Consider the following 22,856-nt stretch of genomic DNA (forward strand, 5'->3'; position numbering starts at 1 on the left):
GTTATGCCCCGTGGTTCCCACCGCAGGGAGGTTTCTTCCATGGCCTTGCGCCATGGCATGGAACGCCCAGCGGAGGTCTCGCAGCGCCACCAGCTGTTGCCCAAGCCAGCCGACAGGGGGCTAACCCAGATCCGAGCGGTCAGGGTAGGCCTCTAGCTGTTGGTGTCGGGATGACAGCTGCGAGTGTGAGCGGGCCTACAATGTAGCAGTACTGTAACAAGTACAGCAAGGTCTGGCGGGAGTACTCCCTCCAGGGTTAGCGCTGGGTCAAAATTCACGGGTCCATTGGACCCTTCAACCCCATTTCCAAACATTTCGGGTCCGGGGTAATTTTTTCGGGTCCCAAATTTTGCAAATACAAGCAGATATTTTGTGACTGATCATGTTTTGAAAAATTTTGCGACAATAATTACCACATGGCCACCCATGCATGGAAAACTGTAACATTTGTTAAGCTTATTACTGGGTAATTTTGTCATTTGGAAGGAAATTTACTAGATGATGTGAAACAGTCAAACTTTACTATCTGTGCCGGTAGAGGCAACGTTATGCAATTGCAGTGTTGCAACTTGCAGGCCGAATGTGGTTCAAAATTCGGCACCCTAACTTCTTAAGCTGATTATCATGTGCCCTTTCTAACACAAATTTTCCTTCAGTAATCAAGAGAAATTCTACATTTTTGAGTATAGGAAACTCACAAATTTACTAGCTGAAGCATTGAAATAATGTGAGGAATCTATGAAATCCTGAAAATCTTGTATAATTTTGGAAGATTGTCACGCAAGGCAGTACACACGATATTTTCGTCTCACCACTGAACTATACACCCATATAAACATTGCTACTTCTATGACGCGTCATAGTTGTCTGGCATTAAGTTTGGAGTATGAGATCCATGAACACACATAATTTGCATACTATAATTTGCATATAACGGAGAATACTGTATTTAGTTTGATGATCAATTGGCGAATTTCAGGGATCTTTCTTGCATTCTGAAGACTGACATTGAAATTTATTGCGTCCAGTCGGACGCAGAAGGTTTGATAATTTCAAAATTAATGCGTCCGGCGCTCAAAAAAAGCGTCATGTGCGCGAAGACGCGATCTGGCGCGAACCCTGACTCCCTCTTCTGCTGGCAGACATGTGACTACTCACGCGGCATTGCCGGTGATATTGCCTTATGATCAGCCTTCAGATGCCCGTCATTCCGACTCGTCTTCATCGGAGGATGATGCGAGTTCGGATTGCGAGGGAAAGGAGTCCGAAGACGTGTCTGATAGCGAGTCCCAGTCAGTAGTGGGTCAGTAGTGACTGACGACGACTCCACAGATACTCTTCCCCCGCTACCCCGTGAGGAAAGTACCGGTACTGGTCTACCTCCGGATTCCTCTGAGGTGTTGAGCCGCGTGGCCCATGGCTTGGGTCAGGGTAAACTCTCATGAGGAGTCCGTTGAGGAGGATCAGAGCATCTTCTCTGTAGGATGCACAGCCGGTACATCCTCACAAGGGTCGCCTGCGCTCGCCCTACCGGCGGGTCTCAAGTACAGGTATCGTAAGGCGACCAGGCTCGGTGGAGCCTCGGTGCCTAGAGCGTCCACGCTCCCGCTGCGTATCACGCATGAGGACTATGACACTTACTTGAGAGTCCCAGAGATAGACCCGGACGTAGCCAAACGCCTGCCTGTTTCGGCTAAGGCGTGTGTGTGTTATTCTCCCTGTGAGGAGGAGGAGCTCAAGGCCATCAATTCGCGTGCTCGCACGCTGATTCGAGTTTCGGCTAAGGCGTGTGTGTGTTATTCTCCCTGTGAGGAGGAGGAGCTCAAGGCCATCAATTCGCGTGCTCGCACGCTGATTCGAGTCTCGAGCGTCGCTGCTAACGTGGCCGAACACCTCGGCAGACGGGTAGCGAAAGACCACGGTGCTACGTCTGAGTTGTTTCGTGAAGTCAACCTGTTAGCAGCCCTAACAGCTAACTTCAACGAACACGCGATGGGACTTTCCCATCGTATGTCCACTCGCCGCCGAGAGAACGCCTGCCTCTCTCTTCAGCTTCTTTATGGCCCCAAGTTTGCGGAGGCTATGAAGAAGTCAGACGTGGAGGGCAGGGGTTCCTCTTTGGCGAAGCCTTCTGTGCTATGGTAGAGGACCAGGCTAAGAAGACCGCCAATGAGACGACTCTGAAGAAGACGGAGGCGACTCTTGCCAAGGGCAAGGCTGCCAAGACGAAGAAACACAAGCGCAAGAAGACCAGGAGGTCTTCTAGCAAGCGTGGATCTTCAACTGCTCCGGCTTCAGCATGTCGAGCACCGTCATCACCCTAGCCCTCAGCTGCCTCTGCTGCACCCAAGAAGTCTGGGAAGAGCAAGGCTAGCAAGGGAGCGTCAGGCAAACCTCCTAAGAAGTCCCAAGCGGTCTTCCAAGGGAGGCAAGTCAGATCGTTCCTGAGGGCACGGCGGCCGATTCCCCCAGTGGGCGGCCGCTTATTGCATTTCGCCCAGAGATGGGAAACCATCTCTCCGGGCTCAAGGGTGATGTCGGTAGTGTCCGGGGGTAACAGACTGGAATTCACCAGTCCCCCTACGCTCACTTGTTTTCAGAGGTCCACAGTAGTGCCGCCAGACGGTCCCCAGCGTCGGGCATTACTGTCAGAGATCACACAGCTTATCACGAACCAGGCGATAGTCCCGGTCTTCCCCCCTTTCAAGGGGGCTTTTGGAGCACGTTCTTCCTTGCACCAAAGAAGTCCGGCGACTGGAGACCCATATTGAATCTCAAGCCGCTGAACAAGTTCATCAGGCCAAAGAGATTTAGAATGGAGGCTCTCGCCTCTGTGCTGTCCTGTCCCATTAGAGGGATGTGGGCAGCATCACTACAATGTAGATCTCGCGGACGCCTATCTGCAAGTGCCAATCGCTGCTCACTAGGGTGGTTCTTATTTTACAAAAGTCTGAAATTCCATGCTCCTACCCCTTAAAATGGTTCAGTTGGATGAAAAACTTATTCTGTAAAATTTTCAGGAAGATCGGACAATATTTACTGGTAGCCCAAGAGCCTCCAATATGGTGACCCCTGTCTTGATTATTGGTCATCGGACATTTTTGAGCAATTTTAGGGGAGTATATTTTCAAAATAGAGTGTCTCTTGATATTCAATCTTTCTAAATGCATTAACAGTAACTAGTTTAACATGTATATAACAAAGGATGCCTTGTATTTACTTCCATTGTTGTTTAAAACTCAACCAGATATGGCACTTCGTGCTGCGAATACTCCTAAATACCGGTCCTCGGCCATTTTCAAGCATTTGTAACTAGGGGTCTAATATAAAAAATAGAGTGTCTCTTGATACCCAATCAATTTGAAAATTGCTCAAAAATGTCCGATGACCAATAATCACGACAGGGGTCACCATATTGGAGGCTCTTGGGCTACCAGTAAATATTGTCCGATCTTCCTGTCCAGGCAGATTACGTTGAGAGCGATACACATACCGGGAGTCACCAACATCCTCGCGGACGATTTGTCCCAAGGGAAGGTGTCGGGACCAGCAGAATGGTCCCTTGCTCCCGGGGTCGTCAAGACGATCTTCGAGGTGATGTATTATCCCTGGATAGATTTGTTCGCATCTCATCGCAATCATCAACTGCCGGTGTACTGCTCAAGGACCAAGGATCCTCAGGCGTACGCTGTGGATGCTCTAGCAATAGACTGGGGAGAGATGATGGCATACCTGTTCCCGCCGATCTCACTGCTCGCGAGAGTGGTAGCCAAGATCGGGCGGGACAACTGCAACGTCATCCTGATCGCTTCCTTTTGGCCCAAACACTTGTGGTTCAGGCCAGTGGTGGATCTGCTCGCGCCCCGAGGTAACAGATCTACTCCGAATGCACGGGGTACTGGGTACCCAGTCTGCCTCTAGAGCACCTGCAGTTAGCTGCGTGGCCATTATCAGGCAACGAGCGGAGGAGGAAGGTTTTTCATCAGAAGCTGCTTCTCTCATTGCCGGGGGTCGACGAAAGTCAACCCTCAGGACGTATAGCCAGCGTCTGGCTCCATACTATGCGTGGTGTGATGAGAGAGGTGCCTCTCCCACTAGAGCCTCTGTGCCCCTAGTGGCGGAGTTTCTGACTGAAAAATTCCAGGCGGGACTTCAGCAGGCCACAGTGGCTAACTATAAGTCCGCCATTCTCTCCGTTCATCGAGGATTCGAGGACGGGTCGACCATTAACGATGATGGTCAACTCCGACTTCTCCTCGACGGAATGTTCAACAAGCGTCCGCCGAATAGGAAGGTAGTCTCTCCTTGGGATCTTAACACAGTCTTGGAGTACCTCAAGGGTCCACCCTTTGAGCCTTTGTCAAAGGCGACCCTCAAGTACGTTACTCTTAAGACGGCCTTCTTATTGGCATTGGCTTCGGAACGGCGGTGCTCAGAGTTGCACGCTATCTCGAAGTCGGCCTCAGTGTTCTCAAGCGCACGGGTGACGCTGTTCCTCCACCCAGACTTCTTGGCGAAGAATGAGCGCGGAGCATTCCGGCATTCGTCCCTCTCCATACCCAAAATTAGGCAAGGCTCGTCTGTGGCCGAGGACAGGTTGTGGTGTCCAGTACGGGCGCTACAGCACTACCTCTACCGGACACAGACCCTAAGAGGGCCTCACAACCACATTTTCATAACTCACGCAGAACCGCATGGTCCAGCCGCCAAGCAGACCTTAGCACGGTGGTTGGTCCAGGACGGGTTGGTGGCGTTGGGGGCAGCTGAGAGTGTTTCTCGCCCCACGGCCCATTCAACACGTGCAATTTCATCGCCATGGGCATACCACAGGGGGGTAACCTTAGATGAAATCGGTCAAGCGGTGTCTTGGAAATCGCCCTCGTCGATCTCGACCTTCTACTACAAACAAGTGGATATTCAAGCAGGCGAGCGATACGCCAAGGCAGTCCTTCAGCGTTAAGGTTTTTCTATTAGTGGTGGGTTAAGGAATCCTGATGCTTCAAATTTCTTAGGGAACAGGCTTATTTGATGCAGTATGATCTCCTAAGCATTTTGACACCATTTTCATCCAAATCGGCCAAAAATGAGTTGGTGCCGGGTAAAACAAGTATTTGGACAGGGGGTCTGTGGGGGGTCTGAAAATCAATATTTTTGACAATAATCATTATTATATGCCAAATTCTGTTAAAGTTGATGCCGATTTGTATTTAATTGATGTCTAGAATTCCATTTATGAAAGTTGCATCAAAGTTGGAGTTGTCGTTTTCTTAAAATGGCTGTTTTACGTCCAAATATGGATGTGAGGGCGCTTTGCATGAAACATGAATGACCTCCAAAAATTTGACTCTAACTGTTGACTGTGCCCACCAAGTTTCATGCCCATACAATAGTTTTTAGTAATTTGACCTCGGATGACCCGTGGATGACCTCGGAAGACCCCAAAATGACCCAACAATTTGGCTCTGAATGTTGACTACATGTACCCACGAAGTTTCATGCCCGTACAACAGTTTTTGCTAATTTGACCTCGGCTATTACAATTACCTGGCTGATGGTGACTACCTACATGTACCAAGTTTTATGCCCAGACGACGGTTTTAACTAATTTAACCCCAGATAACCTCTGGTGACCCCTAGATGACCTTCCCAAAATTTTGCTCTAAATGTTGACTGTACCCACCAAGTTTCATGCCCATTACAGTTTTTAGTAATTTGACCTCAGATGACCCCTGGGTGACCTCAGATGACCCCAAAATCACCTTCCAAAAATTTCACTCTAACTGTTGACTGCCCAGCAAGTTTCATGCCCATACAATAGTTTTTAGTAATTTGACCTCGGATGACCCCTGAATGACCTCGGAAGACCCCAAAATGACCCTCCAACAATTTGGCTCTGAATCTTGACTACATGTACCCACGAAGTTTCATGCCCGTACAACATTTTTTGCTAATTTGACCTTGGGTTATCTTGACCCACTCAGGCCTCGAAATAAGAAGAAAAATCCAAGGGTCCTCTGGACCCCTGCATTTGAAATTTCAAGGGTCCTCACCAATTTTCAAGGGTCCGACGCCAGACCCATGCCGTTGAAATTTCAAGACAGCACGGCCCGCCGCGGTGATCAGGGTATGTAGATTGTAGAAAATTGAAAACCCGGGTTGAAACTTGATGGGAAACTAAAATGAAAGTGTACTCATTGAACTGAACCTATTATGTGAACCAGATTTTCCAGTGGAACAACAAAACTAGGATTTTCTGCTCTTTGCATGGTTCAATTTTTACGGGTCACACAGACGTAGGAAATTTGCGGGTCCGCGCCTTCTTTGACGCAAGGAAGCGCCTTATTTCGAGCGCTGGACCCACTAACCAATACAAACCTGCCAGGGGTCAAGATGCACCCACCCACCAAGTTTGAGGAACATGCGACCCCTAGTCTAGGTGGTTACCCTTATTTCGCGGTTCTCGGCTGTTGCAATTATGTGGCTGATGGTGACTACCTACATGTACCAAGTTTTATGCCCAGACGACAGTTTTTACTAATTTAACCTCAGATGACCCCTAAATGACCTTCCCAAAATTTGGCTCTAAATGTTGACTGTATCCACCAAGTTTCATGCCCATTACAGTTTTTAGTCATTTGACCTCAGATGACCCCTGGGTGACCTGACTGACCTCAGATGACCCCAAAATCACCTTCCAAAAATTTGACTGTAAATGTTGCCTACCCACCAAGTTTAGTGCCCATGCGATAGTTTTTAGTAATTTGACCTCAGATGACCCCAAATTGACCTTCCAAAAGTATGGCTCGAAATGTTGACTGTACCACACCAAGTTTCATGTCCATACAACAGTTTTTGCTCATTTGACCTCAGATGACCGCGATTGACCTTAACCCACTAACCATTACCAATACAAACTTGTTCTGCCTGGGGTCAAGATGCACCCACCCACCAAGTGACCCCAAAATGACCTTCCAAAAATTTGACCTCAGATGACCCCAAAATGACCTTCCAAAAATTTGACCTCAGATGACCCCAAAATGACCTTCCAAAAATTTGGTTCTAAAATATTGACTGTACCCACCATGTTTCATGCCCATATGACAGTTTTTAGTAATTTGACCTCAGATGACCCCAAAATGACCTTCCAAAAATTTGGCTGTGAATGTAACTGTACCCACTAAGTTAATGCCCATACGACAGTTTATACTAATTTTACCTCAGATGACCCCAGGGTGACCTTCGATGCCCCCGAAATGACTTTCCAAAAATTTGACTCCAAATGTTGACTGTACCCACCAAGTTTCATGCCCATACGATAGTTTTTGTCTCGCCTGAACTTTGGTCAGGATGGGACTTACATTGTAGTAATCACTATTTCTGTCTGTCCGTGTGTGTGTGTGGATGGATGGATGCGTGTGTGTCCGTCCGGAGCTGTATCTGTAAGACCTACGGGGACGCTACTTGGTGGGAGGAAGGATATCCATGTTTGCTCCGTAACCGTATGTTTCGGTGAAAAATATGCAAATTAATATAGCTAATTTGCATAATTTATTCGAAAATCGGCCTAAATTGATAGCAGAGTTTGTGGACAGACTATCTCAAGATCCGTCAGGCGCATGGTAACTGAACCTGGTGGCAGGAACGATACACACCTGCTGATCATCTGACCAAGAACTAAATGCTATGATCATTCATGGTGTTTTTAATATATGCAAAGTGATAATTTGTGTTCATGTCATACTCTAACCAATGATTTCAAAATGGATTTTTTTTTTCTTTCAACTACTGAGGTTATTTGCGCCAGTACTCACTCCTTTGTCAAGTTGCACCTGTATAACTCCGCTCATTCACAATCGTAATTTTCTGCTTCACTGCATCTTATTTATTTCTATCCTCTTCATGCCTAGCTCGCTGGTATTTCCTGAGTATCTGCTCGTACACTAAAATCCAGATTGTTCCTCTGTCTGCGTGATAAAAACCAAACGGTGTCTCTTCAGAGCCACACCAGGCTGAGTCTGCCGAGGAAGGGCTAAAACGTGGTCAAATTACTTTGCATGATCCTACGCTAGCTTGACTTCCTCGCATCCAAGCCTGTTCCCCAGAGCCCAAGTTAGCGTTATCCATCCGACACCACGTGGAGGTTTGGGTTGAGTTGCCCGCGAGCAAATACTTTGCCAGCTCTACGGGCCTTGTCGGACTTTCAAAATGGATACAAATTCAATACATTTTAAAATCATTAAGGGCTGGGGTATGAGCGACCTTGAAATACCGGTATCTGGAGAGGTGAAGCAATGAGTTACCCCAAATCACAGCGGCAGGTAGTGACTGGGCCGCCGAAAGTGCTAATATATATTTATTTTGGAAGGTTCGTGTTTGTTTTAAATTTTGGGGCGTTTTCCAAAATTTGATATTTTTGGTGATATTCAAAAAAGCGACATGCCAAGACAACTCTTTGGGCACATAGTTTGTTATTGTTATTGCAGTTCTTTTCCACATACCTACGTTAACATTCGATTGGGTGATTTACTAATATTATATATTTTATGACTGCAATTTGGCGCTTTTCACTGCGTTTTACACGTATCATGAATTTAACGCAAATATCTAGTCCACTGCTTTTAGAATTTTTACCTGATCGTCGGCTTTTGCAGGCAACAGAATGCAGATTGGCTCACGATAGATGTCGTATTCCTCTATGTGATTCACTTATTGATAAAATGAGTTTGCATTCCTTGTAACAACACACACATTGCCGTCTGGAAACCGGGTCTGGTACTGATTTTGGGACAGCCTTAGACTTCAGCGCCGATCAAATCTCATAAAAACCACACGACTGACGACTATGTGTTTATGTTTCCCGCACGAAAGCTTGTGTCTACATCTATTACTATACTTCTTTGGAAACGTTGACCTTTGACCATTCTTTGTATAACGCCCTGATATGACCTTGATATGTTCGCTTGATGATTGGGTACGTTATAGCATCCATTTCATTGAGTTGTTAGGACTTGGTCAGTAGATAATACTACATGGATACAATAGTTTAACATGGTGTGTGAGCATGGTGAAAGACTCATTATTGATTAGGCGCGGACATATTAAAGGCACAGGTCCTTTGCGTGTATAGCAGAAAATTATAATAGAATGTGTGAATAGAATGTTTGGAATTTTGCAACTAAAATACTAACTGCATTATGTATTTATTTATTTATTTAGGCATATGCCTATTTATTTATTTACTGACTTATTTATTTATTTTATTTATTTGGTATATTAGTTAGTAGGCCTAGTTAGTAATATTCCATGATAGGCCTCACGTGAGGTTTATTATTGATTGTTGATAACTTGACAACTTGATTGATTGATCGATTGATAGTCATTTCACATTATATTCCTAGTTTATAGGCCAATTTGAATAGCATCGTACATTAGATAAATAGACCTATCAGTATTGATTTATTCTATTCAGCAATATCAAGGAGGTCGCATGTCACAAATAGGTCACCCCAAAATGGAGCAGCTGTAACATGAAAACGCTTTCTTCACACTTCAAGTTAGGTTTATTCTAAAAGTATAATACCTATTGTAGAAATTTTGGTGTCATTTTGTAGATAATTATGTTCTTTTTCAAATACAAAAAACCCCAAGTCAATTGGACAAGTACTTTGAGATTTATACCTCAATATGTAAGATGTGTCAATGGAGCAGCCGGTTTGGGAGAGCCGGTTCGGGAGAGCCCCAAATTGTGAAAATATGGCAAACTTCAAACCTTTGTATCTTAAAAAGTACAACTAGCATGGACCTCAAATTGCAAATATATCATCCTGGATTGTAGATCTACCTCATAGTACATCAACTGTAACAAAAGATGTAACCAATTAATTGCCTAATTAAATGCTAATTAAGACAGTTTTCCCTATATGTTACTGTACAAAGTGTGCATACTATGCTCCGACATTTCTAAATGGACTATCTCTTGCCTGAGTCACCCTGCTTATTCAAAAGAACACATATTTTTAAGGAAATTTGATGAGGAATTCAATTATGCTATTAGTTTTAGTGCCAGAAATGGAGGAAAAAAGTTTTGATTGAAAAATGTCATAAAAATTTGAAATTATTTTACAATTTTTGACCACCCTGTATGTTTAACACAAGGGATACTAAACTCTTTCTTCCTAATTTGTTTGAAGGACCCATGCAATGTCTTTCTGAATCCATATTTATTTTGAACTACATAGCTTTCAGAAAAGGAAAAATATGTGGTTCACCATGGGGTCAGTCCATATCAAAACAGATTGAGTGTACACCCACCCTCTTGGATTTTGCTCTCCTTTGGCTCAGGGGTACCTTTCATGGATCCCTAGGTGAGGTCACAAGAAAAAAATTCAAATTCCATTTCGCTTTGCGAATGGCGGGCAGTCAAAGTTTGGCGACCTCGACCAAAATTGGGAATTTAAGGGTCCAAATGACAAAGTGCTCTCTTTGAGGGGCACTTTCTTCTTAATTGAATCAGTTGTGATCCTCTTTTGAATGTGGTCACTCACTGGCTGTGTCTGAAATACCTAATGCCAAAAAGATAGATTTTGGAATTTCGTTGGGATTTCAGAGGGGGTCAAAATCAGCACTTCGTACTGTTCAATCAAATTATCTTGATTTTGAAGGACCCATGATAATGTCACAGTGTACTTATAGGTCCTAATTATGTTCAGAATGGATTAACCATATGCCAATGTCTATGAGCAATTCAAAAAAAGAGAAATTTCTAGACCCTACAGAATTTTAGGCCACCCCTAAAGTGGTTCAGCCACAAATGGCACTTAAAATCGGCAAATTTTGACCCCTAATAACCTTAGGTGTACACCAGATATGAATTTCTAGTCTTTTGCATCTGAAAGAATGTAGTTTAATGTTACTAGGAACATAAGATTTGTTTTGTATTTTTTGTGTTTTAGTATTAAGTTGACGCTTTCAAAAATAGTCATTTTTGCCTAACATACCATGCATACAGGATGCCAATTTTAGTATGATATTTTTTAATATTTTTGATCACTTTATAGCCATTTGTATTATTTATCCTTATATTTCAAGTTGCTCTTGAGTCAAGTAATAAGAAAAAACTACTTTTTAATCCTCTGTATGGATTTTTAAGGGGTCAAAAATGCACTTCCTGGCAACGATGCACATGCAAAGTACAGGTTGGGGGTCAAATTTTCAGAATGCTCCCAATTATGTCAAGTAATATATCAAATTACTCGTATGGTCATGAGGATTCCAAAAATGTATAGTTTGTTATGTGTCAGACCTTTCAAGAAGGCGCTATGACGAAAAATGTTCATAGGTCAACGACCTTTTTGAATTCTGACCATAGTTAACAACGTCTGATTTTGGTAATTTTGGTGTCTAATTATATATGTTTTCTTGCATGAGAAATACAACTAAGCAAATTAAAAAACTATACAAGGAACCGATGACCCTCTTTTGCAATATGTCTGCCAAAAGCGTCCATATTGTAATAAGGAGGTCATTGGTTCCTTGTACAGTTTTTGTTATGTAGTTGTATTTCTCATGCAAGAAAACATAATTAGACACCAAAATCGGACGTTGTTAACTATGTAATAACAGGATAAATAAGACAATGATCAAAAATAGAAAAAGGGTATGTTGAAATTGACATTTTGTACCCATAACCTGTACATTATTAGTCAAAATTGGGATTTTTGGGACCATCAACTTAGTAACAAAACACAAAAAATACAAAACAAATCTTATGTTCCTAGTAACATTAGACTACATTCTTTCAGATGCAAAAGACTAGAAATTCATATCTGGTGTACACCTAAAGTTATTAGGTGTCAAAATTTGCCGATTTTAAGCGCCATTTGTTGCTGAACCACTTTAGGGGGGCCTATAATTCTGTAGGGGGTCTAGAAATTTCTCTTTTTTTGAATTGCTCATAGACATTGGCACATGGTTAATCCATTCTGAACATAATTAGGACCAGTGTGCGAAATAAGCACTTATCCTCTTGTCCTCTTGTCCAAAAATCACCGGGGACAACCATATTGAGCTATGTACTTATCCCCTGGATAACCACTATATTTTACCTCCAAAAGTATGACACATTTTGGGGACAATCAAAATGTATTGAGGACAAGCAGAATTTATGCTTTAGTTATCCTCGGGATAACCTCCATATTTTCCTTATTTCGGACACTGATTAGGACCTATAAGTGCACTGTGACATTATCATGGGTCCTTCAAAATCAAAGATAATTTGATTGAACAGTACGAAGTGCTGATTTTGACCCCCCCTGAAATCCCAACAAAATTCCGAAATCAATCTTTTTTGGCATTAGGCATTTCAGACACAGCCAGTGAGTGACCACATTCAAACATAGGGTCACAACTGATTTAATTAAGAAGAAAGTGCCCCTCAAAGAGAGCACTTTGTCATTTGGACCCCTTAAATTCCCAATTTTGGTCGAGGTCGCCAAACTTTGATTGCCCGCCATTCGCAAACGAAATGGAATTTGAATTTTTTCTTGTGACCTCACCTAGGGATCCATGAAAGGTACCCTGAGCCAAAGGAGAGCAAAATCCAAGAGGGTGGGTGTACACTCAATCTGTTTTGATATGGACTGACCCCATGACAAGAAAGATGCTAATTTTGTTGTTGTTCCACCCTGTATATTTCTCACCCACCCTGTATTATGATGTTATGCTTTATTGATTTGGCATCCTTGTAATATAAGCTTTCCAAAAATATATACTTACAATGGTTTAAAATGTATTCATTAAAAGTTGTGTTGAATTGAATCAAAATTGGTGATATTTTTCTCATTTTACATCATGTTACACAAAAGATGACCAATTCACGACATGCGACCAGGATTACTATCAAACTTCTCATAGCTTATTGTCAGTCGGCTCAGTGGTAACGCAGTAGGTTTTACAACACGGAGGTCCCGGGTTCGATTCCCACCTCTGCCTATTTTTGGCAAGGCTGAGAAAAAAATGAAATTTCTGGACTGCAAACTTATTTGGCGCGCGATCTGAGCTGGTCCTTTTCTGGTGGCTGTGTCTGTTACAGGCACACTCCCTCTGCATCCAAACCAGGTTCACGCTCATTACACCTCCCTCAATAGAGTATGGCATGAACACAAATTATCGAGTAAATGGGGGCGTTCACTATAACAGGAAAAATTTCTGAACAGGCACATTTTATTTATCTAAATCTGTCTCCTCTTACATTTTCTTTTTTTAGTTTCTTCTGCTTAGCTTGTGATTTTCCATGTTATTTATTTATTTAACCCTGTTCCCATTATTTTCTAAATATCTGTTCTTTCTTACATGTATTTCCCTTTTAGCTTCTTTTTTTATTTTCTGCTTTCCATGTTTTTATTTAATTCTGTTCTCATTATTTTAGCTTCTTTTTTTCTTACATTTCCTGATTAGTTTTTTCCTTCTTTATTTCGTTCCCATTACATTTAGTTACTTTAACCCATTGGCCTATTACTCGTACCTTTTTTGTCCTCAATTTAATTTAATTTTTCTTTATAGTACCGCTTCATGTTGTTTATACAACACACATCTTTCCCCCGTATTTATTACGTCCTCTCATAGCGTGTCTGCGGACGTGTTCACCCATAATCCTGTGACCCACTGGTCTCTGGCTCGCAAGTCGCGTGGCTCTGCGCTGTTTACGTGCGCATTACGCACGCGGCGCCGACGCGCTGCCGGCCAGCTGCAGTGACACGTTGGCTGGTAACCGATTTTCATAACAAAAACCCTGTTTTTACCCATATTTTCACTGTTTTTGCAACCAATTCTTGACCGTTTCCAACCAAATTTCCGCATAACCGTCTCTGTGTATTCCTCGATCTCCCGTATGAATTTGGTGACATTTGGATCAAAACTGACGGAGCCTTTATACACATACATAGATAGACACATAGATAGATACATACAAGTACATTCCCCTATTTATAGTAAGATGCATATTAAAAACACAAACATTTTTTCCCCATTTTGTAGGTCAACCTTTCCTGCGGTGCAAAATGTGCAGAAACCCTCTGGCTTGCACATTAAGCCCCCGCGATGTTGTTGGCCCCTCCCACATACCGAAGAGGGGGGGGTCAAAATTTGATGAATCATCGTTTTTATATTGCGCATTATATATACTAGGCGGTTACCCGTATTTGGCGGTTCTCGGCTGTCGCGATTACCTGGCTGATGGTGACTGTACTCACCAAGTTTTATGCCCATAGGACAGTTTTAACTAATTTGACCTCAGATGACCCCTTGTGACCTCAAAATGGCCTTCCAAAATTTGGCTCTAAATGTTGACTGTACCCACCACGTTTCATGCCCATATGACAATTTTTAGTAATTTGACCTTGGATGACCCCAAAATGACCTTCCAAAAATTTGACTCTAAAAGTTGACTGTACCCACCAAGTTTCATGCGCATACAACATTTTTTACTAATTTGACCTCAGATGACCCCAAAATGACCTTCCAAAAATTTGACTATATAAGTTGACTGTACCCACCAAGTTTCATGCCCATACGATATGCCCATACAGATGACCCCTGGATGACCTCGGCCCACTAAAATGTTGACTGTACCCACCACGTTTCATGCCCATATGACAGTTTTTAGTAATTTGACCGTTGGATGACCCCAAAATGACCTTCCAAAAATTTGACTATAAAAGTTGACTGTACCCACCAAGTTTCATGCCCATACAATAGTTTTTACTAATTTGACCTCAGATGACCCCTGGATGACCTCAGGTGATCTTGGCCCACTAACTGAAACAAACTTGTTCTGTCTGAGGTCCAGATGCACCCACCCACCAAGTTTGAGGAACGTGCGGCCCCTAGTCTCCGAGAAAATAGGCGGAAAACAGTTTTTACTAATTTGACCTCAGATGACCCCTGGGTGACCTTGACCCACTAATCAATACAAACTTGTTCTGTCCTAGGTCAAGATGCACCTACCCACCAAGTTTCATGCCCATATGACAGTTTTTACTAATTTGACCCCTAGATGACCTCTGGTGACCTTGACCCACTAACCAATACAAACTCGTTCTGTCCCGGGTCAAGACGCACCCACCAGTCAAGTTTAAGGAACGTGCGACCCCCAGCCTAATTTGACCTCTGGATGACCTTGGGTGACCTTGACCCACTAACCAATATAAACTCGTTCTTCCTCATACCAAGCTGCACCCACCCACCAAGTTTGAGGAACGTGCGACCCCCAGTCTCCGAGAAAAGAGGCGGACAGACAAACAGACACACAAACAGACAGATTCTGGTGAATTATAGTAAGATATATCAATTTCAACCATGTAAGCCATGTTATTAGGTAAAAAAAACTTTGAAGAATGTCTCTCATGTACAAAAGTATAGGAAACTGAACATTTAAAACCACTTTTTTAGGATGAAGGAAGCATTTTTTCAAAAAAATCTAAAACAGGTTTTAATGTCAAAAATGGTCTCTTTTGGGGTGCTATATCTGCTAAAATGTTTGTCGTCCTGAAACTAAAAGCACACTGACCATCAAGGCCCAGGATTGGGGGTGGGGTGTTGCGGGGCAGGCAGTGGATGCCAAGCACAAATGGTTAATTATTGCTTTATTTTTCTGCTTCACATATGTGCCCATCCACCACAAACTGGTCGTAAAGTCAGCATTTTCCATTTTGATACAATCAAAAACAGTATATGGATTTCTATGTAAAATATAGTACGAATTTGACCTTTGATGAACCATAACTTCACTTCCAGATGTCAGATGAAGCTGGTTGAGGTGTCATTTTAAAGCTGAAAGTGAATTCTTTCAAAATCTGCAATAAGCAGAAAATGATCTAGAGCCGACTTTACTACCACTTCGTGGTGGATGGTCACATATATCAACATCAGCCATATTGGTCTTGTAATAAAGCCATAAAACATTTTTTAAGAGTGTCTCTTGTGCATAAAAGTATAGGAAACTCGAAACTTTAAAGCATATTTTCTGGAAGAAGGAAGCACTTTTTATTAAAAGTGTAGAACAAGCCAGGAGCTTTGAAATGTTCTTTTTACCCTTTGAAATGGCCTTTCCTGTGGTGCAGAAACCATCTGGCTTTTTTCAACCCCCTCCGGGGCTTCACCCTTGGACCCCACCGGGGGCCCTTAAGCGGGCCCCCCGGCCGTGCTGGGCGATAGCTCCGCTCGCTTTGCTCGCTACGCTTCGCAAGTTCATTATTTTTTTGGGTCAGCCTGTGACATCTCTTAATGAAGTACCTAATTTGCATAATTTATGCATAATATGCAAAAACTTATTTTCTCTGAGACTAGAGGTTGCACGTTCTTCAAACTTGGTGGGTGGGTGCATCTACTAAAAACTGTCGTATGGGCATGAAACTTGGTGGGTACAGTCAACATTTTAGAGTCAAATTTTTGGAATGTCATTTCAGGGTCATCCAAGGTCACCCATGGGTCAACTGAGGTCAAATTACTAAAAACTGTCGCATGGGCATGAAACTTTTTACAGTCATCATTTAAAGCCAAATTTTTGGACGGTCATTTCAAGGTCTTCCAAGGTCACTCAGGGGTCAAATTACTAAAAACTGCTGTGTGGGCATGAAACTTGATGGTTACAGTCAACATTTAGAGCCAAATTTTTGGTCATTTCAAGGTAATCTGAGGTCAAATTAGCAAAATCTGTCTTATGGGCATGAAACTTGGTGGGTACAGTCACCATCAGCCAGGTAATCATACCCAGCCGAGAACCACCAAAATTTAGGGGTCAAAGGTCAAATTTCAATATTGGTCCAATCAAGCTCAAATGGGTTGTTGCAGGTTCATTTACTTCTACCAAAAGTAATCGTGAAAGCAGGTGGTCGCGAAAGCAGGGAGACTAGTGGTTCGAGAACCGCTTTGACCTTGTTAGTAATTTGACCTTAGATGACTGCTGGATGACCCTAAAATGACCTTCCAAAAATTTGGCTCTATATGTTGACTACCCACCAAGTTTCATGTCCATAGGACAGTTTTTGTTAATTTGACCTCAGATGACCCCTGGATGACCTCGGGTGATCTTGACCCACTAACCAATATAAACTTGTTCTGCCTGGGGTCAAGATACACCCACCCACCCAAGTTTGAGGAAGGTGTGACCCCTAGTCTCCGAGAAAAGAGGCGGACAGACAAACAAACAGACAGATTCTGGTGAATTATAGTACGAGGGTCATTCATAAAGTTTTACCTCCATCATCGCATCTCTGTTAAGGCCGGTGTCGACAGGTCCTCTGTCGGAATCCTGTCGACAAAGTGAATTATGTCAACATATCGACAGAACTTCATCCATGGTGACATAGTGCTAAGGCAATGGCCCAGTAAAACTTCGTCAGGCAAGCTCATTTTCACTCAAAATATTGGCCATTTCCAATGTATTTTCAACAAAATGCAATGCCAAATCTTATCTTTTACCTACTATTTCATCAATTTTTCATGTTATTTGCCTTCAGGGGGCATACTTTTGGCAGTATTAATCTATTATGCCTTGTTTTCTGGTGTAAATTGTACACTTCATCGCTACATGCTCGCTATGAAGACGGCCATCTTGGAAATTTGCTGAAATTGCCAACGGTGTTTCTAGATATTTTTAGGTTACAATTTTTTTAATATTCCTAAAATCATGAAAAAAAAAGTCATGGTATTTTTTCGGAACTCAAATGTATGTCAACACTCTGTCGACTTCAAGATACGAAATATGTCGACATCAAAAAATGGTGCCGACACCAGCTCTAGTAAATGTCATGAATTTATGAAATATGCACATATCATGCATGAATGTACCAAAAAATTATTTTTGCATGAATTATGAATTCAGTGCCTACAGCCCTTTGGCAATCGGCCATTCAAATCTCATAGTTTGTTGCAAAGTATGGTATCCTAATTATTTTGATTAATTGTTCATTATTCAAACTGCAAATTATTACTCTTGTAAAGTAACTTTTTTAGCTTGTTCAAAAGTAAGACCTTATGGTCATCATGTTTTTTGAGGTTGGACCCCTATTGTGTCACATTTTGCAATTTGTCAAAAAATCAACTCCTTTTTTTTTTCTATTTCGTAAAAGATTCAGTAGTCAAATATTGTTCTTAAAATTAATGAAGTTTCTGTTTCTCTGTTTTTTCCTTACAGACACAAGGTGGTGAAGGTGGACATGTTTTGCAGCATCATACACCCTTAGGAACACATTAAATATTTAAAATGCCTTCCACACGAAGGGGACGCAGTCCCCAACACCGTGAACGAAGAGGGGGTAGTCCATCAAGTGGGCGCCCTCACAAGAAACACAAACTAAAACAAAAGCGTAAAAGAGACAAGCAGAAGAGAACTAAAGAGCGAGAGCAAAGAGAAGTGCCAAAAGTGAAGCCTCTCGTAGAATATGATGACATAAGCAGCGATGAGGATGATTACCTAACTACGCCCTCGCCTGGTAGCAGCAGGGTAAGTCCCGAGGTGGAAATCATCAACAGCACAACGAGGGCATTGTCACCGGGAACTGCCATAAAAATGTACAAAAACGTCCAAGAAGAAAGAAATTCGCCAAATATACGTAACGTACCGAGGCATGCACGTGGCATGTCCAATAGAGACAGGGGTGTTCCTGATCAACCATTGCGTAGTTATCGTACTGACGCTAGAACTTATAGATACTCTCCTGAGCCGATGAGACCGATAGATGATCGGTTTCAGGCTAGGGGTTCGTCGTCGCCTTATACTAGGCCGGCGGGTAGATACAATCATTCCCCTCCCAGGAAAAGACATTCCCCAAGTCCGATGAAACGGAGTCGAGGTCGACGGAGCCCAAGTCCCCTGATGTTCAGCAGGGGTCGGGGTTCACCACACCACAGGTCACGCTCACCTAGTAGAAGTCCAACATATCCAAGGTAGGTCTTGTTTCAGGGGTATATTTAAATAAAGCAGATTCATCTGATTAAATATATTGAGTTTCAACATATGGTAGGCATTTTTATAACACCTTTTACGTATAGTTTGTTACTTATGTACATCTTTATTTTATATGTAAAAAGTGTTTGCCTTTTTTTTAGTCTTCAGCAATATTTATGCAATTTATACTTCACATTTCTTTGATGCTAACACAACTTATCATATAAATGGGATAGAACTTAGTGTCATGATAAAACTTGAAAAAGTTATTTTATTTATATATAGGCTTAGATCAATTGTAATCATATATCAGGCACTGCTTGTATTTCGTTGAATTGGGTATTTATGAAAAACAAATATGTAAATGTAGCTCAACATGTATTTGCTGCCTTTTTGACTTTGTAGAGAGCCCATTTGGCTCTCGCCAAGTACCATGGTTGTGTATTTTGTATTTGTGTGCAATGATGACCTGTAGGAAAAGAACAAAGCGCTCTAGGAGTTCCCGTTCCAGATCACCGCCATCACCTCAGAGCAGAAGAAGAGGCCGTATGAGCCGTAGTCCGTCCTTGGATCACAAGACTGCAAAGTTTAAAATGGGCCTTGGATCTGTGCTAATAAAGCATAAAAAGCCCAAAGAAAGCAAGCCCAAAGAAGCTAAGGCAAAGGCAAAGGAGCCTAAGAAGCCGGCAGCTGTTGCTGCGGCGCCTAAAGAAAGCTCGTCTTATAAAGGGAGCCCTCTTAAGGTCACCATAAAGAACGATGCTGCCCCTGTGCCTATTCAAGTGGTGGAGTCACCGGAACGTAAAGTGCTATCAGTGCCCTCGCGAGGCGGCAAGGAGCCGTTTCAGAATCTGATCATCAAGAAAGATTTAAAGCAAGATGTCCAAGAATCATCCCCATCCCCTGCTAAGAAGCCTACTCCTGCCTTAGCCCAAACAAAAACAATCCCACCTCTACCTCTCCCACCCCTGATAGATGATGATGACATCCACACCCCACCCGATATGAAAGACGAAGACAGGCCCCGCCCCACTATGTCAGATCTTCCACTCCCTCCCTTGGCTTTAGAAAGCCACTTATTAAGGCACAAGCAGGGTGGGAAAAAGACTCGTGGAGAGCAGAAGGCGGAGGTGATACACATACAAAAGAAAGCACTGATCTTGAAGAGGAGGGCTGAGATCACAGCGAATATGCCAAACTGGGGTGACAGGTGTGTGGACAAGTATGAGATCATCACTCAGATTGGCGAGGGCACTTACGGGCAGGTCTACAAAGCCAAGAACAAAGCACATGGTAAGTGACTTCAGGAGGGATTGTTGCAGAGACTGAAGTGCAGTAGCTCCAATGCCAAAGAGCCATTCCATTTATTTGATTTCAAGCCTCAACATAACATACATACGTGTAGGGGCTATATGCGAATCGCCTCCAAATTTCTCAAAAGTAGTCCCTGTGTCAATGGCAAAAATTATATTTTTCATGAAATATTTTCATAATAGCCCTTGTAATAACTATACAAAAAAGGGTATTGAGCCCTGGTTCATGCGCATCATCAAAATATTGCAAAGCAACTTCGCATGACGTACATATTCTCATCTTGAAATTTGATAGTGGCTATAGTTACAGATTACGGATGAATGCAATGTATATGGCAATGGTAAATGAGAGGTATTGCACTTCTGGCTTTGGTATATGGTGGTTAAGGGCAAACATGGTCTTGAAATCAAATATTGACTACTCAGTGCCAGAAGAGGGTAAGTGCATTAGCTGCCTTGTGAGCATTTGGCAATTTACACACAGTATATAGTACTCATCTACACATGACAGCTACACGTGGCAGCTATTGCACTTACCCACTTCTGGCACTGAGCAGTTGATATGACCTCAAAAGACATGAAAAGCAAGCAACAAAATACAAAGTGAAAAGAAGTTGTACATTTACTAATGAAATTTACTTAGGACTTACTATACAATACTAGTAAAGATGGAAATATTTAAACCAATCACGATCACCATATGTGACAATAACACAGGACTTAATCATAGTTCCAACTTCAGTTGGCCTGATGATGATACATGCTGGAAAGGGCTTTGATGCTGTTATCATCAACAATGCTCATCCAGATGACCAAAGTTCATATAATTATTGTTCTCTACCTGATAAAATAAAGAATTTAGTCTTGCAGTCTAGCGGTCGGCATATTCAATAATATTCTGTTTCTTGTTTGTTTTTTCCCATTTCTCTTTGCAGGTGATATGGTGGCTTTGAAGAAAGTTAGAACTGATAATGAGAAAGAGGGCTTCCCGATCACTGCTGTGAGAGAAATCAAAATTCTACGGCAGCTGAATCACATCGGTGTAATAAGACTCATTGAAATTGTGACGGACAAACGAGATGCGCTAGACTTCCGGAAAGATAAAGGTAATTGGTCAATTCTATAACAGAAACAAAAAAATGAGGGGTGAAAAAAGAGAATATGATACATATTTCCTCGAATAGTTGCTCAGGGGGCATTGCATTTTCCAAAAGGGGGTGTTTATTGGAGCTCATTTTTAAAACAATAATTCCCATTAAAATCATTAGGTAAGTTTACAACTGGTTCACTTCCGGGTTTACGACCAAATATTTGCTAATTACCAATGCCATTAGCAGCTATGTGTGCACCTTGGGAAGCTTACTACACAAGATAGCATGGAAATATCAGCATTTTTGAAACATCTTGGTAATAAAAAAAAGTGTTGGGGGCGTTAAATTGAAGGGGGCAACTATTCGAGGAAATACGGTATATATTGATGTGTTAAAATCAAATTATTGCTTGAAGTCTAGGACAATTTTCCAATCCAAAATGATTGTCGATCGCAATTTAAATGGAAAAGAAGATACCCAGAACCTGATACTACCTGTCAGATGATGGATGATCAAAGAGGATCTATTGAGCATGTTTGTTTATTGGTAGGACAAGGGAACTAAATGAAAGATGTAGTTTTAATGACAGTCAGCATTTCTATAATGTTCTTTAACAGTCTGAAATAATCACATTTTACATAGTATTAAAGTAAGGTAAAGGGTCATGCCGGTATTCAGTTCATACATGTAGGCTAAAGTGACCATCTTTCATTGGCCCCAGTTTCATGCTGAGTTCACATGTCCTGCATCAGGAGTCTGCATTATGCAGGTACTCATTTATACACCTGGGTGGAGAGCAGCAAAAGAAGTGAAAAGACGTTGCCCAAGTTGGTGCCACTACCAAGGTTCAAACCCACAACCTTGTATTCATGATAATGAGTTGAAGCCCTGACGTCAGCCCTTCTCATATTTTTAGTATTCACACATTATTTCTTCACCTCAATTTACTTTCAGGTGCCTTTTATTTGGTATTTGAGTACATGGACCATGACCTGATGGGCCTGCTGGAATCAGGCCTGGTGAATTTCACCGAGGAACATATACGTAGCTTTATGAAACAGCTTCTAGATGGGCTTGCTTATTGTCATAAGAAGAACTTTCTGCATAGGGATATCAAATGCTCCAATATACTACTCAATAATAAAGTAAGTATTTGCGACACAGTGATTCACAACAAAAGATTTTAACCTCTCTTTAGGAGACCTATCATCGTAATTCCTTCATGATTGGCTTTAAAATGTAACCTAATAATTTCCATTTACTCCTCTAAAAACCACTAAAACAAATTAAAGATGAATTCAGGTGAAAATTAATTGTCAGAATATGTTGGAACCAAATGGACGCAGCATTGAAGCACCACTCTGGTAGGTTTGCCCCTTCCTGAGATGTCAAAACATAAAAAATTAGCTCTAAAAATCTCGACCAACGGCCGACACATATTTTTCGCTGCAATGAGCCTTAGAGTTCATTGCAGCTAGTAGCCCATATAATTGGAACATCTTTAGT

General features: G+C 42.2%; 1 protein-coding gene across 1 annotated transcript in view; it reads left to right on the forward strand.

Moving 5' to 3' along the window:
- LOC140162795 (uncharacterized) overlaps window positions 1-22,856 on the forward strand; it is a 38,110-nt gene that overhangs the window by 9,263 nt on the left and 5,991 nt on the right. The window contains 4 exon segments of the mRNA XM_072186096.1: window positions 18,194-18,945; window positions 19,422-20,239; window positions 21,195-21,365; window positions 22,305-22,495. Of these exon segments, the coding sequence (XP_072042197.1) occupies window positions 18,263-18,945; window positions 19,422-20,239; window positions 21,195-21,365; window positions 22,305-22,495 (1,863 nt within the window). The 5' untranslated portion in view covers window positions 18,194-18,262.

Source organism: Amphiura filiformis, chromosome 10 (genome assembly GCF_039555335.1).
Source record: "Amphiura filiformis chromosome 10, Afil_fr2py, whole genome shotgun sequence".
Lineage (NCBI taxonomy): Eukaryota > Metazoa > Echinodermata > Ophiuroidea > Amphilepidida > Amphiuridae > Amphiura > Amphiura filiformis.